Source organism: Python bivittatus, unplaced genomic scaffold, assembly GCF_059951505.1.
Source record: "Python bivittatus isolate LINGU-HERP-01145 unplaced genomic scaffold, Pbiv_v1 ctg000700_np1212, whole genome shotgun sequence".
NCBI classification, from domain to species: domain Eukaryota; kingdom Metazoa; phylum Chordata; class Lepidosauria; order Squamata; family Pythonidae; genus Python; species Python bivittatus.
In genome coordinates this window covers 15,198,575-15,218,131 of record NW_028277098.1, presented here as the reverse complement: position 1 = coordinate 15,218,131, position 19,557 = coordinate 15,198,575, and the positions used below count along the sequence as shown (strand labels likewise).

Below are 19,557 nucleotides of genomic sequence, written 5' to 3'. Positions count from 1 at the left end.
TTGGAATACTGTTCATGACACCAAACCTGTTGCCATCTAGCGGTCAGCCAGGAGCCAAGTAGTTATTTAGGATTCAGAGACAATATGCTCACACCAGGGTGAAATGCCAAAAAGCAGTTTTAGGGAGTATTAAGAAAGTTTCAGAGAAAGAAAAGTGAACCAGTTTCCATCCCTTCTCTCACCAAAAGCCTTAGAAGCAGCTGGAGGGGGACCTACTGGAATTAGCAGAGAGTCGTGCAGCACCTTTTCTTTCTGGGACTTTTCCACCTATGCCAAGGTTCCATGTCTGGTGGCTTTGGGTACCTTCTTATATTTGTCTTAAGGGACAGAGAGCATAGAGTGACCCTTGGAGATTGCTTGGTAGTACTTGGTAGTATCAGGGACTTGGTCACAACTTCAGACAGCTGACTGTCTGACACAGATATTTTAAGGAAGACATTGTCTCTAGCACACCACACCTGGAGATGGTCTAATGACACATCTTGTTAATAACTTGGGAACTCAGAGAACTGACCTTTTGCTAAGAATATTTCTGTAAGATACATTGTGACTAGTGTGTAGCTTGTACTCCCCTTTTTAGCAGGTGTTAGAGTAGGGATTTCCTGCTGTCCTCTTCAACTTGTTACAAGTAGAAATACAGATAAAAGTCTGAAAGACAAGAGTGATTTTCAAAACACTGATGTAATCTGCTATGCTTGCTAAGTTATCCATTTTGCCTCCATTGGCTAAGTATTCCTTTCTACACAGGTGTCTCTTAAATGTGCAAAGGGACAAAGGGGTTCACCACACTATCTCCTTGCCAAACTTCTGCAATGTAAAATCCTGAGCTGCTTTTCTCCCCAGCCCAGTGCTTCCCTAAAAAGAGGTAACTGCAGATTAACAAGCTCAGATCTGTGATGTCAATTAGATTGGAACCCTTGGTCTCACACTGTTGCCTGACACTGACAAGACCCTAATCAGTTTCACACTAAAGGTTTTTGTTTGCCTCCTAAGCTGCTAGGGGGTTGTGCTAGGCAAACAGCCCACACTAGTGCATTCCTTTCGATGTATATTCCCCTTTGTGTGCCTGCTTCCTCTCTTGTAATCCCTTCCTCTCAAATGGATGTAAATACAAACATTAATTCTCCTCTTGCTAATTATCCCAGTGCCAGGGTGAGCATTCCAAAGGGCGGGGAAGTGGGGGGAAAGGGCTATAAGATTTGCCCTTTACCTGTGTTCCTCATGAGTTGAGTTCCAGAAACCTTTCCCGCCATTTGGGCTCACCTGGCAGTTTGGGTCGTATCCTTGTGATGCTGTAAAGCAAGGAAAGCGGAAGTAAAATCAGAAGCACAGTTGCAGTCCTGTGATTTTTCACTTAGCAACCACTTCGCATAACAACCAAGTTGCTGGTCCCAATTGTGGTTGCTGAATGAGGACTACTTGCACTTGTTAGCTGCATTAGCTAGCTGAGCAAGTCTAGCAACTCATTTGATTTTTAGAAGAGGACAGTGAGATAACATACTTCTGCATAAAGTTCTGCCAATCACCTCTATCACATTCAAGCAGGGAAAAACAAATTCCTCATGGGGTTCCCTTCACTTTGTTCATTGTAGGAGGACAGCCTCGTTAATCTAGGGTAACCAAAAACAAGGAGGAATCTGGTAGTCCAAAAAGAAACTACAAGATTCCTTTGATTTTGAGTTCACTTTGCATAAAACATCTTCAATGGAACAAGCTGAATTTATATCAGGGCAAATTCTATCCCATTCTGTGGCAAATAATATTGTCAGAATCCTTGCAAGATTTTATAGTAGAATTTACTGTTGGCTAGTTGGTAGTTGCTTTTTGCATGCTGCGGTTCTGCCATTGTAAAAGGTGTGGGGGGGGGAATGGCGTGTAAATAGATGTAGCACCGTTAGAGGCAGATGGCTTCTTATCCCAGGCGCTGGAATGCTAAAGGCCGTACCAGGGGGAGAATCAGGAGACTAAGGAGGCAAGGGGGACGAAGGAGGGGAAAAGGAGGGAAAAAGGAGAAAAGACGGTTTTTGGCGCACAGAGGCTTAGTCTTAGCAGTGCTTTGGAACTGTACACTTGTTATCAATAAATGAACTGTCTTTTGAATCAATATTGGTTGCAAGGAAAGTTACTGGACTTGGGAGAAGCAGGTGGCAGGTCGTTACAAATATTTTTTGAAGGAATGTAGTTTGGAAAATCCTGGACCAGTTTCTAAGATTTAGCTTAATCTTTCATTGTTTAAAAATAATTATATAATCCGATACTGTGGAAGAGAAAAAAAGAAAAATGGAACAACAAACAAAACCTTGTACCTGTTTGTGATTTCCCCATGTTAGACTTTAGGACAGCAGAAATCCATTTTGCTGAACCTCCCTCTGATTCGGAACATCAAGTTAGAGTATGCTGCCTCCAGAGCGACCCCAGGAGGACCAGACTGTTTCTGGATCTTGGACTGGCCCATGAATTGGAGTGTTTACTGTATGCTTCTCTTTTTTACAAAATGTATTACAAATTGTTTGGCAGTAAAAATCATTTTTGGATTTTTTTTATTTTTTAAAGAACTCAACACATCTATATGCTAAAAGTATACATTCCAATTATCCCTTGTCATTACTTTAATATGGGCTGCTGACTGATAATTCTGATTAATCAAATGTTTACAGCTAAACTCTATATGGAAAAAAACTACATTCCTAACTCTAGATATATTTTTAAAAACGCATATAATACTACATTATAATACTTTATCTGCCTTAAAGATGTCTACAAACTTGTTTATAAATCGTATCATTTTCCCAGTAATAACAGTTGGTAAAATGTGGCTTTTACAAAGTAGGCTTTTAGGTTCAGATCCATTGTTAATAGCTGTAGACAGTCCAGACAAAATAAATTTTTGAAAAGGAGAATCCAGCTTCACGTGGTCATATGAAAGAAAACGGTATATGATTTTTGACATCCATCTCCTGGTTCAAAAAGGCTGCTGTATATGTCGTGTCATTCATTTACTTAGAGCTATAAAACACAATGTGGACAATGAAGAAATAAATTTGCATGTTTGCATTTTAAACGGATGCATCTTGATCTGAAGCAGAATGCAGCCTCTGATAATTTTAAGATATTAAACTGTTTCCGTAAATGGTCAATAAGACTCTGAAATGTCAGTATCTCAGTTTGTTAAACCAAATGGCTAAAATTACTCAAGTGCCTCAAAAGTTGTAGATTGCTCCATCACTGAGCAATTTCTTTCTTTCTTTCCTTTTTAAAATTATTTTTGACACAATAACATGCAATAAACTTTAAGAACTGATATTTTAGGATATCAACTCTGGCAGCCAGAGTGAACCTGAAGCCCAATACTTGAAATAGGAGCGGAGAATTAGATGTTACCAAATTCCAATTCACCCTCACAGGGGATGCTCTGAGGAAAGATGGAATGGAAATGCCGTGGGGCTAAAGGAGAGGTTTCCACACACTTCAGCCCCAAGACAGAGGAATCTCCTGGTCTTCAGTCTTGGAATCTGCCAGGATTCAGCAACAGACCAGAAGAGATGAAATGATGGCAGCTATTGTATCTCCCTGTCCCATTCCTAACTGTTTTAGGGATCAGCCCCCCACACCATAACACTTCTCTGCCATTGCTCTGAATGGAAGGAATTTCATTTAGATCACAGGGGCCTTAAGAGCTGTCCTGATTTAGAACAATTGCAGAAGACCAAGTTGGCTTGGGATCCATTTTGTCCACAGCTTTAGCTGCCAGACCTTTGGCCTTTTAAATATTTCAAGTGCTTTTCAATGCACAGTTATATATATAATATACAAAAACAGCAAACTCATCAGGCTTCTCTCCTTCTATGTTATCGGAAGGGACCTTGCGGCTGAAGATGATTGAGAGGGAGCCATCTTTTTCATTTTATGGGACATATCACTGAAATAATGTTTTATCCAAGTTAACCAGGGAAACCTGAAAAAGTTTAGGCATAAATCACTCACCATTCAGCTACGTTCATGACTGATTCTATCCAACTGGGATTAACGACTGCAGTCATTTTGGCAGTCACGTGTATCAAAAGACACCTGGAAAACAGAAGAAAATTATTTTTCTTTTTCAAATCAGCTTATTGAAGATGGGGAGAATACAGGGAAAGATGACAGTAACATGGGAAAGGAGAAAGATGAGAGAGGAGTAAGAACACAAAGGGAAGGAGCTAATGAAAATAATTTGAAAAGCTGGTTTTATGTTTCAAGTTGAGATTCAGAATGGTTTCCAGATCTGATAATAAAGACATATTATTACAAAACCAACCATTTGTTATTTTAAGACACACATCTCTCTATAGGTTGGGGAGGTAAAATGTTAATATTGGTGAACTACAGTATTTTTCTGACAATATACATACATAAATGCAATGTGGATACTGAAATTTCCCATCCACGCAACGAACTCTAAATGGCCTGGAATTTGGATGTGGATGATAGCCTCTTTTACACTGAAATTCAACTGTATTTCCAGCCTCAGAATATATTTTATCAGAGTCCTTCCACTTCAGTATTATATTGTTTTTTCTCATATCTTCTTCACTTGCTGTACAAGGAACTGCAGGACACAAATCAGATGATATATAGAAGTTTTATTTTACACTGAAGAATTCCTTTGATAGAGATTAAAGTTTATGTTGCAATAGTAAAAACAGTTAGAGATCTAAATAAATGATTTTTTCTCTGCTATTATCCCCCCCCCCTTTCCTTTTGTCTTTCAACTGTTATCGGTCATGAAATAAACTGCCTGACTTATACAAACCTCTTTTAAGCAAGACAATATTCTATGTGTAAAAGGCAGAAGGAAAACATTTTAGTCCCCTTCTTCTTCCAGATTCCCTCATGCTGAAGGTCTGAATTATGCAAAGACCAAGTTCAGGAAACTGCTGTTAAGATGTGACTTCAGATCTTCTTTCTCTCTGAGATAATTTCCTTATCTTGGTTCACAATACAACAGCTTCTAATTCAACTACAAGGCAGTAAAACGCCTTCTGACAATAACATGCTGACACAACAGCTTTGTCGTCAGGAAATTTATACATTTCCAGAAGTACAATATTTGTCTATAAAGAATTATAAATATTACTTATACCTCTGCATGTTGGTGCTTGGGACCAATGGCCATTTTGACAAGTCACTCTTGGAGATCCTTCCATTGTATAACGATTTTGGCATTGATAAGTTACAAATTCATATGAGGAATAGGTTGACTTGAGTGTCTGCAAGACGTCTGCATCATCCACAAGAGGTGGGCGTCCACATTTTCCCTTCATATCTACATTAGATACAGAATCTATTGAGCAATACTCCTCATGATTACAAATATTATAGTGTACACACAAATGATTATATGTTTGTTCAGTAAGGAACTACAATGCAAAATAATACTAATACAAATTCTTATTTTGAAAAAGCAACAATGTCATACAGCTTGTTTAAGTGATGGGCCGAGAATGATTAATAAGTTGTCCCTAAGGTTGTCTTCCAGCTTTAGAAAGTCTACCATCAGCACTTTCTTAGTACCTTAGGCAGATCTGTGATAAAACGAATAGCACTTGCTTTGGGATTAATGGAATCTCCCCACAAGGGGTTCTTAATTTTACTACTCACTTTCTATTAATAACTGTTCAAATCCTGCACTAATAGGATGTGTAGTTTTTTATAGGATACCTCAAAGGCTTCTGCTTTCTGAAAAATCTTTGTCCATTTTGACCCTGATGCCTGGAACTTCTACCTGTTCCTCTAATTAGACTTTTTTCCATGATGGCTTTGGTTAACATGTAGGAGAAGACATCTACGAGGAGGGAGGATGTCCAGTGGGGGTGGGGGAAGAAAAGTGTGTACAACCTCTACCCCTTTTGAATGAGTTTCGCACAGAAATAAAAAGGGGTGGAATTTGCATTTTGATGAAAGCACCAGTTCTGGTGAACTTTCCAATTGAATAATTCTAGGATTCAGTGGTTCTTAGCTGTAGTGTCAACCCTTCAAAGTAGACCAGATCAGGAAACAGACTCCACAGGAAGACTGGAACTGTACATTATTGAGACGGGTTTTAGTAACAGAAACTTGCAAGTCTTTCTGTGTCTTCCCTTCCCTTCCCCGTATACTCCAAGGAGTCAGGATGGGGGGTAGTCTGAATCTCTTCAGAGCACTGTCCCACCTCTCTGGACTTAATACATGTTTCTTCTGCATGTGGTGTTTCCTTAACGGCCTCTGGATTCTTTCTCCAAAGTCACCTTCCTGGCTCTACCTATCTAGGGACTTAATGGGTTGTCCCTGTAAAAGAAAAGTTTGTGGAAAGTATATAAGGCTAGAGGACAGCCATTGGAAGAGACAGAATTCCACTGGGAACTGGGTTTAGGCCCAATACAACCAGAAGATAACTCCTTAAAGGCATGCAGGAAGAAGAAGTAATGAAGACTCCTACAGGATAGAAAGAAAAGCCAGTATTTGAAGAGTTCTGAATTGTGTAATAGCACACCCTTCCAGGGGAATCAGGGTGCCAGCCAAATGTAAGACTGAGATACTCACATTAGCAGATATGAATCAATCCATTGACGGGATATTTGGGCAACGATTGGACTGCTTTTTGGACCTTGGTTTTCTGTAAACTGCCCAGAGTTGTTTTTTAACAAGATGGGCGGTGACGAATGAATGAATGAATGAATGAATGAATGAATGAATGAATGAATGAATGAATATCCTCTCCCCCGAAGTGAGGCTGGCTTCATTATTTGACTTTCCGAAGGTCCCTCAAAATCTGGTTGTGCCATCAGGCCTGGGGAGCCCAGGGGACTGGTAAATTATTAAGGTAGCTACATTATTGTTAACATCTCTTTGCCTAATATTCCTTCTCTTTTAGTTTTGTTTTTTATAGTTTTTAATGTTTTTAACAATAATTATAACACTGCTTGTTTCGTATTTATTGACCGCCTGTTTTTAGCTTTGTTGTGCGCTGCCCAGAGTCAATTGTCATGAGATGGGTGGCTATATAAGTCTGATAAATAAATAAATAAATTTTACTGAAAGCATATTCTACCTTCATAGTTCAACAAGACAGGTTAAATTCTGAGGGACAGTATATAACTTTAGCAGTAAAACCTTTTCAGAATAACATGCAGGACCCTGTAAAGTAGAAGCAAATTCATTTCCAATTCTATCCTCACTTCTGCATATAAAGATCTGTACATAAATACCTGCACAATGTGGTTTTTCTGTCCAAAGTTTCTTCACACATGTAACGTAAGAGCGTCCAATAAGACTGTAACCCGAGTGACATCGATAGCTCACCTTCTCCAGGGGCAAATACCTTTCCTTTATTAGACCATTAATCCGACCATTTTCAATTTGAGGGGGAGAAATACACGATACATCTAAAATGATTGAGAAAAAAGGTCCCAGTCGGATAAAGTGCATTTTGTTTTCCCAAAGCAAAATCATCTAAACATGCCTCTGCTTTTAAAATCAAAACTGACAACCACATCATATGGAATGGAAAACACAGTGGTTGGCCCTGCAGGCTTCAGGTGCTTTCCACTGACTTGGGGTGAAAGTGAAGCTACAGACAATGGATCTCCTCTTCCTCCTACAGCGACTGTTTCTATCATCTTGCAGAAACGAAATTGGTGCTTTACATCATTACTACCATGCAACTTGATCAGCCTTAGATTACTGGTGGTGGATTGTTTGTGTAAATAATTTGCCCTGAAACTTCCTTTGCTGGATGACTATTAACCTGGGGGTTGGGGGAACCCCAGTGAAGTATATAATCTATTGTCTAATGTTGTTTGTAAAAGCTAAAGAAGAACACAGATGAAAGTTTGGTAACTGCGCTTTAGAACGATTCTGAAATCGAGTATTGAAAACTGCACTATCCTGCGAGAAAATTAATTAGTAAACCCTTCTATGAACAACATGCGGAGAAGGAGCTGTCTAATGCATCTCTGCATGATGAACTATTCTGGTCTTTTCCCCTCCCTTCAGTCTCTCGTGAAGCTGGATAGCGAAGCGATGGATGCAGCTGTGATGGGCGGGGAGGAGAGGTTGGCTCAGTGGCCCCTGATCTGTGGGGTTCGACAGGGTCAGTCCTCTTTCCCCTGCTGTTTAACATCCATAGGGAGCCACTGGGCAAGATCATCTGACCGTTCAGGGTGCCGTATCATCAGCTATCCTAGGCTGTGAGGGAGATGCGCTCAGTGTCCCTTCCTGGTGCTTGGAAGCTGTCAGATCTGGGTGGGGGAGAATAGGCTGAGATGAAGGCTAGTAAATGTTCTCTTTCTCTTTCTTACTGTTTGTAGTTTTCCATTTCAGGGCTGTTGTTTTGCTGTTTTTATAGCTGGATATTTTATTTGTACTCTAGATAAGCAGTTAAGAGTCTCTAAACTGTGGTGGGGCAGAAGTGGGGAAAATACATTAACAAACAAGCTTGATCATTCAGAGCAGCCAAGGCAGACACATGTGCTACTTCCAGACACAATAAGATCTGTCTCTCATCCCGCGTCTCCATGACCTCATGGAGACTGGGAGTATCTTCATAGGCTGACCCAATTAGGAAATGCTGAAGCAGAGGAAATGCTGCCAAGAGTGTTGAGCGGGATTTCCTCTTGAACAGAAGAACAGACGTTTCCCACTGGAGGAGTTTCTGTTTCATCCACCTCCCAGTGTCTCTACCCACTAGAAGTCAAGGCGCCAATTGCTGCTTGCCATGGCCTCTTCATCCTTCCTGCCAATCTAAAGGGTAGTCTTGCAAATCCTCTGCGAAGTGGTGACTTAATTTTTTCCTCACTGATTAGAGGCTATGTTTTGTTCCTTCCTGCTGGTCAGCTGGAGGGAAGGCTGTCCTACTTAGGGAGTGGATAAGGAAACCTGTGGGATGGAAGGTGGTGGGTGGGAAAATGATGTGTGTCTCAAAGTACCCACAGGCTTACCTATTTGTCAAAGGAAAACTAGGAGCAATGACACAGGATCAGCTCCTCCTAGGGTGGATGGTTCAGGTTAATAATACCTAATTTCATTCCAGAATTTTAAAAAATGCTCTAAGTAAAAACAACAACAAGAATGCCCTCATTTCTCACATTTCCCCTCTCTGTACTCTCCAGGTGAATTTTGGCTCACAGCAAGAACATCTGGAATATATCCCATAGATTATACTTTCCTACCTTCACATCTTGGTAAATGTAACCACTTCTTTTCTGTACATGTTACAGTAGCTGATCCAGATAGTTCAAAACCATCATTACACTGATAATTTATTTTCTGGCCGGGCAGGTACTTTTCTCTTCTATCTTCCATAATTATCGCATTTTCAACTGTAGGGGGTTCTGGACAGGTTGTATCTAAATGGAGAGAAGATGCAAATAAGTCGTTTTTGTTATTTACTTTTATTAATTTATCAGGGATAGAGATAACAGTGCTCAGATTTTTCAGACATTCCCGAAAGGAGAAAAGGATCAAAGCAAAAGGGTTGTAACCCCTGTTCAATGCCTATTTAATTCAGGCTTTAAAAATATTCTGCCATATCCACATTATCACATTAGGAGCTTCTTTTTAGAATGGTCCCTCTATCCTAATTTATCCATAGCGTCTATTCTCATATTTAACAGAAGATAAAGAGATTTGAGTGAGGAAGCTCATTTTCTATACAAATTGTTCTGCTGTATGGATATCGAAAAATTGTCTGAAGTGACTGTAGCTGCTATCTTTGTTGGTGGGAACAAATTATTTCCTATCTAGATTAATGAGAATAAATTTAAAAATACAGACTCATGCCAGGTGAGTATCCACAGTATTCAAATGATCAGGCATGGAAGCTTTAGAAATGTTGGCTATTTTTCTCAAACGAGGATATCTGAAGCATACAGGATAGGTTGGCTGAAGAGAGAAAATTTGTCTAGAACGTTTAATATTTGCAAAGCTTTAGGATTATCATGTACCAGCTTTATTTATTAATACAATAATTACTAGAAATCTTTGCTTTTAGCTTCCTCTCCCAAGTTCCTTTCTTTGTGCCACTCTAGATTACAGAAGACCTTCTTTCCACAAAAAGTAATTCCTCGTAACAGCACGTGGTGTTTCTGAATCTTTAGCAGTCTCTTTAGAATGTTCCCTGATCATTAGGCCAGCTTAGGTCATGATACAGGTCAATAACATCAACAAAAGAAGGGAAGAGAAGAGAAAAATTGTGGCCTACTCTTCAAGTTATAAGTCTACATTTTGTTAAAGGATGTTCGAACATGGGAGGTGTAGAGTAAATATGCTGGTTAGCAAGTGTTAAAATATTTTTAGATGCAACAATAGTCTTTGAGAGAAGATATCCTATAAAAGTGAAGGAGCCAAAAAGGCTAAAGATATTACACCCATTGTTGCTTTGAATCCATTTCCATCCCTTCAACTGTCTCAATATGACAAATGAAAAGTACATGGAAACAAGATAACTGCTAGTTGTTAAAATTAAAGCTATCATAGATAAAAAGAGTATCCTGACACCAACTTGGACTGTTGTCTTTTTCAGGTGAGAGATGCACAGCTTCTATTAGCTAGAAGGACATACCAGCTTTTGCAAGTCAAGGGTTGCACTCCAAAAATACAGAAGAATTTTCTGTAAGGATTTTCTAAATTTTAAGGAGTGAAATGGGTGTCTTAAGCATCTGCAAGACATCTATCTATCTATCTATCTATCTATCTATCTATCTATCTATCTATCTATCTATCCATCCATCCATCCATCCATCCATCCATCCATCCATCCATCCATCCATCTTGCATATTAACCTTACCCCAAACCTTTACAAATGATTTTATAAAACCCAATTTTTGATTCCACTAACTATATAGGTTGGTAGAGTTGTAGAGTTGTACTGTTATATAGTTGGTGGCATCAAAAATTGAGCTTTCTAAAAATATTTGTAAAGGTGTCAGGATACTCTTTTTATCTTTTTGGGGTGACAAAAGGAATACTGGTGGGCCACATTTTCTGTATCCTGGTGTAAGTGGAGCAAAATCATGAATGGCTAACTTCAATTTTTTGAAGTAATGCAAGAGAAATAGAATATAGGCCAAGGATAGATTATGATAAAATAAAAAACCTCTATCATCCACATAGGCCAGCTAAAGATACAAAACAGTACTCATGTTTGTCAGTTGCAAGAATTCTTCCATTGGTTAATTTAATCTAGACTTCTGGCTTTGCCCATACAATCTGAAGAATCATTCAGTCTCTGGAATAACATATGCCTGTCTGTCTGAGCCTGAACAGCTACAAAGAGTGAGACAGCAACTGTGTCCTCTGTTCTTTTGCTGTTCAGCACTGATTTTCAACAATTTTGTTTCAGAAACAACTACCTTGAGAACTTGTAACTGGGCAAAATATTTACTGTACCTTCACAAGTGAAAGATCCCACCCAGTTTCCTTTTTTACATATTTTGCTAGTTGGTTCTTTAGCAGCAAACCCAATATTACATGTATAATTTATTGTTTTTCCAGCATCATATTGTATTTTAACGTCTTGCTCTAATGAAGCATTTGGGATTGCTGGGGGCACACCACATGACTTTTCTGAAAAAAAAAACATTGAAAAAATAACTTTCAACACAAATCACTTTATGCCAAGGTTTCTTTATAGATTAAAAAAGCTGGATATCAACGTCAATGCCATTGTTTAAAAAGGTGAGATGGAGGAGTCCTGTTCAGTTTATCTGAATGCACCAGGCTGGGTGCACATCCATTCTCCAACCTGAAGGGGTGCTGTTCGCATGTTCATGTGAATCAAATCCCAAAAGAAAGGATGGTTTTTGATCATGGATTTAGGTAAAGACTCACATGAAGTTAGGGACAGTCAGAAATGGGTGAGAAGGAAGAGGGGCAGGTAATCAGAGCATTTCATATCTGTACATTGTGTAAAATTTAGCAACATGGTTTGGTTATTTAACATGCAGAATTAGGGAAATGTTTGGATTTGTGATATCGGCTTTCATAGTTCAGGGCTGTTCAGATTTTCTTCCTGCAAAGTATTCCTTCATGGGAGACTGTCAGTTTCAGAAGTCCAATACATGTTTTTAAATACAATCCAAAATATTGCAGAAGATCATGAGAGCCAATCTATACAACTGAGTCAGAACAGCATAAATTAATCATGCATAATTTAAATATACTGTAATTGCAGTATATGTTTACTTAAATGCTTTTTCTTTAGCAAGGAAAGACATTGAAGGAGGTGATTAAACTTTTGTTTTTGTTTTGTCTAAATGCTTCTCTGCCCTGACTCTCTCAAAGAGAAACCACTAAAAGGTTTTTGAGATACCTCCGGATTTCGTAAAACTACATTCTAAAGCAAATGAATAGACACCATATGAACTATTTTCATTGCCACAAGGCAGTGTGGTAGAGCAGGCCCTTTCTGAAGTGGTGCGGACATGTACAAAAGATGGGCTTAAATATCGGGTTTGAATTTTAGAAATAATTTCTGGCACTCTATCTCTGGAAAGTGGCTGTTGGAAGTTGAAAAGCTCCCTCTGACTCAGGCCTAGGAATCAGGAAATGGGCTTTATGAAAACAGTCTCATCCTGTTGATTTTCTCGCTAAAGACATTTTAAAATGTTCTTTCTCCAAGAGGAACACAAGTGGCTATGGATTGTCTACAAAGACAAGCTTACAGCAGCAATTCTAAGGACAAATCCTAGTGCTTGCCTCAAATGAAGACCTTTCAGATGCCAACTGCAGCAAAGCGTCTGCTGCCCAGTAAGGGACGTGGAAAGTTGCTTCGAGAAATTTTGATTTTTAACTTTAAAAAATCCTAAGGGCAGCAGGTCAATATTTGGTGAGAAACTTCGAATAACTCTGGACCTCTTATGAGCATAATCAGTCATGATTCTTATCTGTTTGGTCCAAGTAACTAGTGCTTGGAAGAAAATGCCTAAATATCTATTGAATCAAACTTGTTCTATGTTTATCCAAACCATCACCCAGATATGTCAATGTAACTCAGAGTTTTTGGGACAAATCATAATTGTCTCATTATAATTTGTATTTAGTTTCAGCTTTTTCCAATATAATGCAAGAGCCCTAAGCTTCCTCATAATTCCACTCTTATTGATAAATAAAATTGCAATATCAGCTGCATGCAGTAACTTGGGATATGGTCTATCTACTAGATCTGGTCTAAGCATGTGAAATTAGCACTTCCACCATTCCATTTGTCAGGAAATCCTTGTAAATGAGAATTGTATCACTCATGATTAAAGACTAGCTTTCTAAGAAAAGGGACAGTAATGCAATTACCTGGGAAAGAATGTGCACTTGTGATTGTCAGCAACATTCATGGAATTCTCTGCTAACTAACGGCTAACGCTCTGGCTAAGGGCAGAGGCCTAATTTAGAGAGAAAGCACTGTACAGAACTTTTTTTGATAACACTTTAAGTTAGAGCCCTGCAGGGATTTTTCCCCCTTAACAGCATAAGGCAAAAGCTCTCTGTACACAGATTCTGCAAGGAACTTTTTGCAGCAAACACTGTAAAAAGAATATACCATCCTTCCCAGTTTCTCTTCGACAGCTGTGCTCTTAAGTGGGTATGCCTATACATATTTTGGATCATGGAATTAGACCGAAGTTAAATGTTAATGCTTAAGTACACAGGGCTTAAAAATTGGTATGTGGTATCAAAACTTGCTAAATGCTACTTTAGCCATTATTTCTTTATTCTACTTTCTTGGCATACTCATGATTCCTGTGGTCAACTTTTCATTAAAGAAATAAACATTCTTTCTCTTCTCCAAATGTATGTTGCCCCATGACCTTTACTAAATATGGAAAAACTATTTCATACATTGGAATAAGTAGAAATTAAGCCCATCAGGTTAGATAGTAATTGTTTAGTTGTTAGCAAGAAGTAATTGTTTGCTGTGCAATATCCACAGAGTATCCTGGTCCTCAGAGATCACTCCAGGTGGGATCTGGGAAGAGGAGTATCACTTGGCCTATAATCTGATGAATTCATCAATTTGTTGAACATAAGCAGTGCCAGAATACATTCTTGTTTTACTCTGTTCTGTGTGGGGATTGGTCTAAATAGTCCATAACCACAATAACTAACTTTCATCGTGATCTAAAGATGAAATATCCTGATCTTACCAGTGATGAAATGTTCTAACCTCTCCCCCCTTGAATGGGAAGGCTAGAGTGTGTAGAACCAGTAGGCTTCTGGGGAGGAAGTGTGAAGCCTCCAGCTTTTCTTCACCCTATGGGTCAAGCTATGTCACTACAATCACAATCAAGATTGCAATAGTTATAGAATAGTACCAGTCTTTGGGTAATTTTTTTTAATTATGTGAGTGAAAAGAGATGCTTAATCAATGGCCTACCAATTGATTTGCCTGCCATCTATTAGGCAGTGCGAACCTGTGGAACCTAGGTGTCACTGCCTTCTTTGATGCACTGCCTACCCTATAGAACAATATCCTCCCAGAGACCTGGATGGCTTTGATCCCCTTGGCCCTTTGCAAGGGATTAAATTGCTGGTTGTGTCTGGGCTTTTGGGCTGGGAGGTTAAGTGAGCCCTGTTGCTTGATTTGTTAAGTTCTATTCTTTGGATTAGAAGTGGAGTGAGTTTTAGATGTTGTGCATATGTTTATTTTTTATATTGTGTTTGTGTTTGCTGCTTAAAGTCACTATTGTGAGATGGGCAGGTATATAAATTATTAGAATAAGTATTAAAATAGTTCCCATTTTTCATAAAGTTATTCTTTAACTATCTTCAAAGGAGGGAACCAAGTTAAGAATGACCACTGAACTGACGAAGGAAGTTATGTCCCTCTGAGGCGCAGATAGAAGCAAATCTACAAAAAGTGGAAAACAGTAGAGGGAAGCAAGCAGGTGACTTTAGCTTTAAATAAGTTAAGTCAGTCCTAACCAAGGAACTACAAATTATTAAGGTAGCATCTGAGGATATAGGCAGTTCTAAGCAGGGCGTTTTTTTGTAAAATTGGGCTGTTCAGGTCTGACTTTAGCATTAAGTACCAGGTCATTCTGACAAAAAAGCTAACAGTCCAGCTAGAAATTATGTCTTAAATTTAATCATTGATCCTCTATGGATTTATTATCGCTCATATTCATGTTTTCCATACCTGCTCAGTAAACTGTATGTTTCTATTTAACTATTTATTCTATTTATAGCCCAGTTCCTCTTAATTAAGGACAGAGTGATATTACCCAGTCCAGAGCTTTCTGATGACCATTACAGTCATTCTATAGGAGAGTCTTTTCAACTGATGCCTGTAATTTTAGCAGCTCTATATTTTTAGTGTCTTTGCCATTGGGATTATTTAAAGATGAAAAGGGATTTTTTTTACACATTTTTATTTCCTTTTTTTAAAGATAAAGTTTGATTCTATTGTTGCCTGGTGAGATTGATCTATCTCCTGGAGGGGGAGCTGAATTCTGTAGTCACATTCTTCAATATACAAGGAGAGGAGGTGGTGTTATAGGATATACAGTATTTCATTTGTAACTTTTATCTTTTATCCTTTACTTTTTTCTGTTTACTTCCCAGTAAGGAGCATAGGCTGCCATGTAAAAGCATGCCCCTGGGATTATCAAGCAGCAAAACCAAGGCAGGAATCAGGGCTTGAGTATGCAGGCTTTGAAACTTCCAGCTTTTCATCTTGTGGGCTCAGCCTGTCACTCCAATTGTAAATAAAAATGAGTATGTGTATGTTGCTAGACACCTAAGTGTGATAAGCATACTTCCAGGGAAACACGTGGTTATTAGGTTCATCAGGGTTAGCCTTATGAATTCTCTTATGTACTAATCCAGTAAAAAATGTGCCAATCCAGTCACTACTAAAGTGCCAATCAAGTTAACATCAAGCATTTTAAAATAATATTTACATACTCTGGCCTTCCGCAAGGTGAGAAAGACATTCTTTAAAGATAGACATAATATCCTCCCTTCTGCATTGCTGCAAGGCAGGTAGCTAAAATTCCATTAGCATCTCTGCCCATGTGTTACTAATGAGATAGAAACAATTAGGCATGTCCTACTACACTGTACAGTTTACAGGTCCATTTGGATCAAGGTTATTTCAACCGTATTATGCAACCATGCTGGAAGATTGGGCAAGCACGTGGTAAACTTCCTTTTAGAAGATCTGAAACCCTACGTCACTCACTAGTAGCTAAGCTTTGTCTTACTGCAATGGAATTCAGACAAAAGCTGGTACAGGGATACCTTTGTGGAATATTTTCTTTTAATTTCATTGTGTTGCAGTTTTATAGATTATGGTTTATATTGTTAAATACAATCTTCTTGGTTTTAGGAGCTATTTTGCAATAGTTTTCGGTTCTTTGTGCTCTAGGCTTATAGATTATAGTTTTAATGTTAAAAATATTATGTACCTGAAAATAACTTAACCTTTGAGGTACATTTTCAGTATCCTAATAGGGTCCAGATAATGTAGCTCATGTAGAATTAAGAGAAAAAGAATTTTGTTTAAGATCAAGAGCAGTGCCAGAAGAGTCTAGTGAAAGTAATAGACAGAAAGCTGTGGTTGTTGTTGTTTAGTCGTTAAGTCGTGTCCGACTCTTCGTGACCCCATGAACCATATTGCGCCAGGCCTTCCTGAGGTTGCTCAGTTTCATGCTCATTCCTTCAGTGATGCTATCTAACCATTTTTTATCCTCTGCCGTCCTCTTCTCCTTTTGCCTTCAATCTTTCCCAGCATCAGGGTCTTCTCCAAAGAGATCTCTCTTCGCATTAGGTGACCAAAGTATCTGAGCTTGAGCTTCATTATCGATCCTTCCAATGAGCAATCAGGGTTGATTTCCTTTAAGATTGACTGGTTTGAACTCCTAGCAGTCCAGGGGACTCTCAAGAGTCTTCTCCAGCACCACAGTTCAAAGGCATCAATTCTTCGGCGCTCAGCGTTCTTTATGGTCCAGCTCTCACAGCCATACATTACTACTGGAAAAACCATAGCTTTGACTATGTGGATCTTTGTCGGCAAGGTGATGTCTCTGCTTTTTAATTTGCTATCTAGGCTTGCCATAGCTTTCCTCCCAAGGAGCAAGCGTCTTTTAATTTCATGGCTGCAGTCTCTATCTGCGGTGATCTTGGAGCCCAAATAAATGAAGTCTGTTACTGCTTCCATTTCTACCCCTTCTATTTGCCAGGAATTGATGGGTCCAGATGCCATGATCTTAGTTTTTTTAATGTTGAGTTTCAAGCCAGCTTTCGCACTCTCCTCTTTCACCCTCATCAAAAGGCTCTTTAGTTCTTCTTCACTTTCTGCCATTAGGGTGGTATCGTCGGCATATCTGAGGTTGTTGATGATTCTCCCTGCAATCTTAATTCCGGCTTGTGATTCTTCCAGCCTGGCATTTCTCATGATGTACTCTGCATATAGGTTTAATAAGCAGGGTGACAGTATACAGCCTTGTTGTACACCTTTCCCTATTTTGAACCAATCGGTTGTTCCATGACTGGTTCTAACTGTTGCTTCTTGGCCCGCATACAGATTTCTCAGGAGATAGGTAAGGTGGTCTGGTACTCCCATCTCTTTAAGAATTTGCCACAGTTTGTTGTGATCCACACAATGAAAGGGTTTTGCATAGTCAATAAAGCAGAAGTAGATGTTTTTCTGGAACTCTTGTGCTTTCTCCATGATCCAGCGAATGTTGGCAATTTGATCTCTAGTTCCTCTGCCTCTTCAAAACCCAGCTTGTACATCCGGTAGTTCTTGGTTCATGTATTGCTGAAGCCTAGCTTGTAGGATTTTGAGCATAACCTTGCTAGCATGTGAAATGAGTGCAATTGTGTGATAGTTTGAGCATTCTTTGGCATTGCCCTTCTTTGGAATTGGAACATAAACTGACCTTTTCCAATCCCATGGCCACTGTTGCGTTTTCCAAACTTGCTGGCATATTGAGTGCAGCACTTTAACACCATCGTCTTTTAGTATTTTAAATAACTCAGCTGGAATACTGTCATCTCCACTAGCTTTGTTGTTAGCAATGCTTCCTAAGGCCCACTTGACTTCACTCTCTAGGTTGTCTGGCTCAAGGTTAGTGATCACACCAGCGTGGACAACAGGGACATTAAGATCTTTCTTGTATAGTTCTTCTGTGTATTCTTGCCACCTCTTCTTAATCTCTTCTGCTTCTGTTAGGTCCCTGCCTTTTTTGTCCTTTATCATGCCCATCTTTGCACTAAACGTTCCTTTCATATCTCCAATTTTCTTGTAGAGATCTCTAGTCTTCCCCATTCTATTGTTTTCCTCGATTTCTTTGCATTGTTCATTTAAAAAGGCCTTCTTATCTCTCCTTGCTATTCTCTGGAAATCTGCATTCAGTTGCTTATATCTTTCCCTTTCACCCTTGCTTTTCGCATTCCTTCTTTCCACAGCTATTTGTAAAGCCTCATCAGACAGCCATTTTGCTTTCTTGCATTTCTTTTTCTTTGGAATGGTTTTAGTTGCTGCCTCCTGTACAATGTTACGGACCTCCGTCCATAGTTCTTCAGGCACTCTGTCTACCAAATCTAATCCTCTAAATCTATTCATCACCTTCACTGTGTACTCACAAGGAATATGATCTAAGTCATACCTGAGTGGTCTAGTGGTTTTCCCTACATTCTTCAATTTAAGCCTAAATTTTGCAGTAAGAAGCTCATGATCTGAGCCACAGTCAGCTCCTGGTCTTGTTTTTGCTGTCTGTATAGAGCTTCTCCATCTTTGGCTGCAAAGTATATAATCAATCTGGTTTCGGTACTGACCATCTGGTGATGTCCATGTGTAGAGTCGTCTCTTGTGTTGTTGGAAAAGAGTGTTTGCTATGACTAGCTTGTTCTCTTGACAGGACTCTATTAGCCTTTGCCCTGCTTCATTTTGTACTCCAAGGCCAAACTTGCCTGTTATTCCGATTACTCCTTGACTTCCTACTTTAGCATTCCAATCCCCTATGATGAAAAGGACATCTTTTTTTGGTGCTAGTTCTAGAAGGTGTTGTAGGTCTTCATAGAAGTGGTCAACTTCAGCTTCTTCAGCATCAGTGGTTGGGGCATAGACTTGGATGACTGTGATATTGAATGGTTTGCCTTGGATACGCACTGAGATCATTCTGTCGTTTTTGAGGTTGTACCCCATTACTGCCTTTCCCACTCTCTTATTGACTATGAGTGCAACTCCATTTCTTCTAAGGGTTTCTTGCCCACAGTAGTAGATATAATGGTCACCCGAATTAAATTCACCCATTCCCGTCCATTTCAGTTCGCTGATTCCCAAGATGTCGATGTTCAGTCTTGTCATCTCATGTTTGACCACATCCAGCTTGCCTTGGTTCATAGATCTTACATTCCAGGTACCTATACAATATTGTTCTTTACAGCATCGAACCTTCTTTTCGCTTCCAGATACATCCACAGCTGAACGTCCTTTCGGCTTTGGCCCAGCCACTTCACTCTTTCTGGAGCTACTTGGAATTGCCCTCCACTCTTCCCCAGTAGCATATTGGACACCTTCTGACCTGAGGGGCTCATCT

The 19,557-nt window shown here is 39.3% G+C and overlaps 1 protein-coding gene across 3 annotated transcripts in view; it reads right to left on the bottom strand.

The window, feature by feature from the left end:
• Positions 1-2,523: 2,523 nt before the first annotated feature.
• CFH (complement factor H) overlaps positions 2,524-19,557 on the bottom strand; it is a 93,351-nt gene continuing 76,317 nt past the window's right edge. For all 3 annotated transcript variants that reach the window (XM_088153296.1, XM_088153298.1, XM_088153297.1), the window contains 7 exons: positions 11,408-11,584; positions 9,189-9,365; positions 7,227-7,403; positions 5,123-5,305; positions 4,392-4,588; positions 3,985-4,068; positions 2,524-3,006 (listed from right to left, as the gene is read on the bottom strand). In XM_088153296.1, coding sequence (XP_088009422.1) covers positions 4,024-4,068; positions 4,392-4,588; positions 5,123-5,305; positions 7,227-7,403; positions 9,189-9,365; positions 11,408-11,584 — 956 coding nt within the window. In that variant the 3' untranslated portion in view covers positions 2,524-3,006; positions 3,985-4,023. The remainder of the gene's footprint in view (positions 3,007-3,984; positions 4,069-4,391; positions 4,589-5,122; positions 5,306-7,226; positions 7,404-9,188; positions 9,366-11,407; positions 11,585-19,557) is intronic.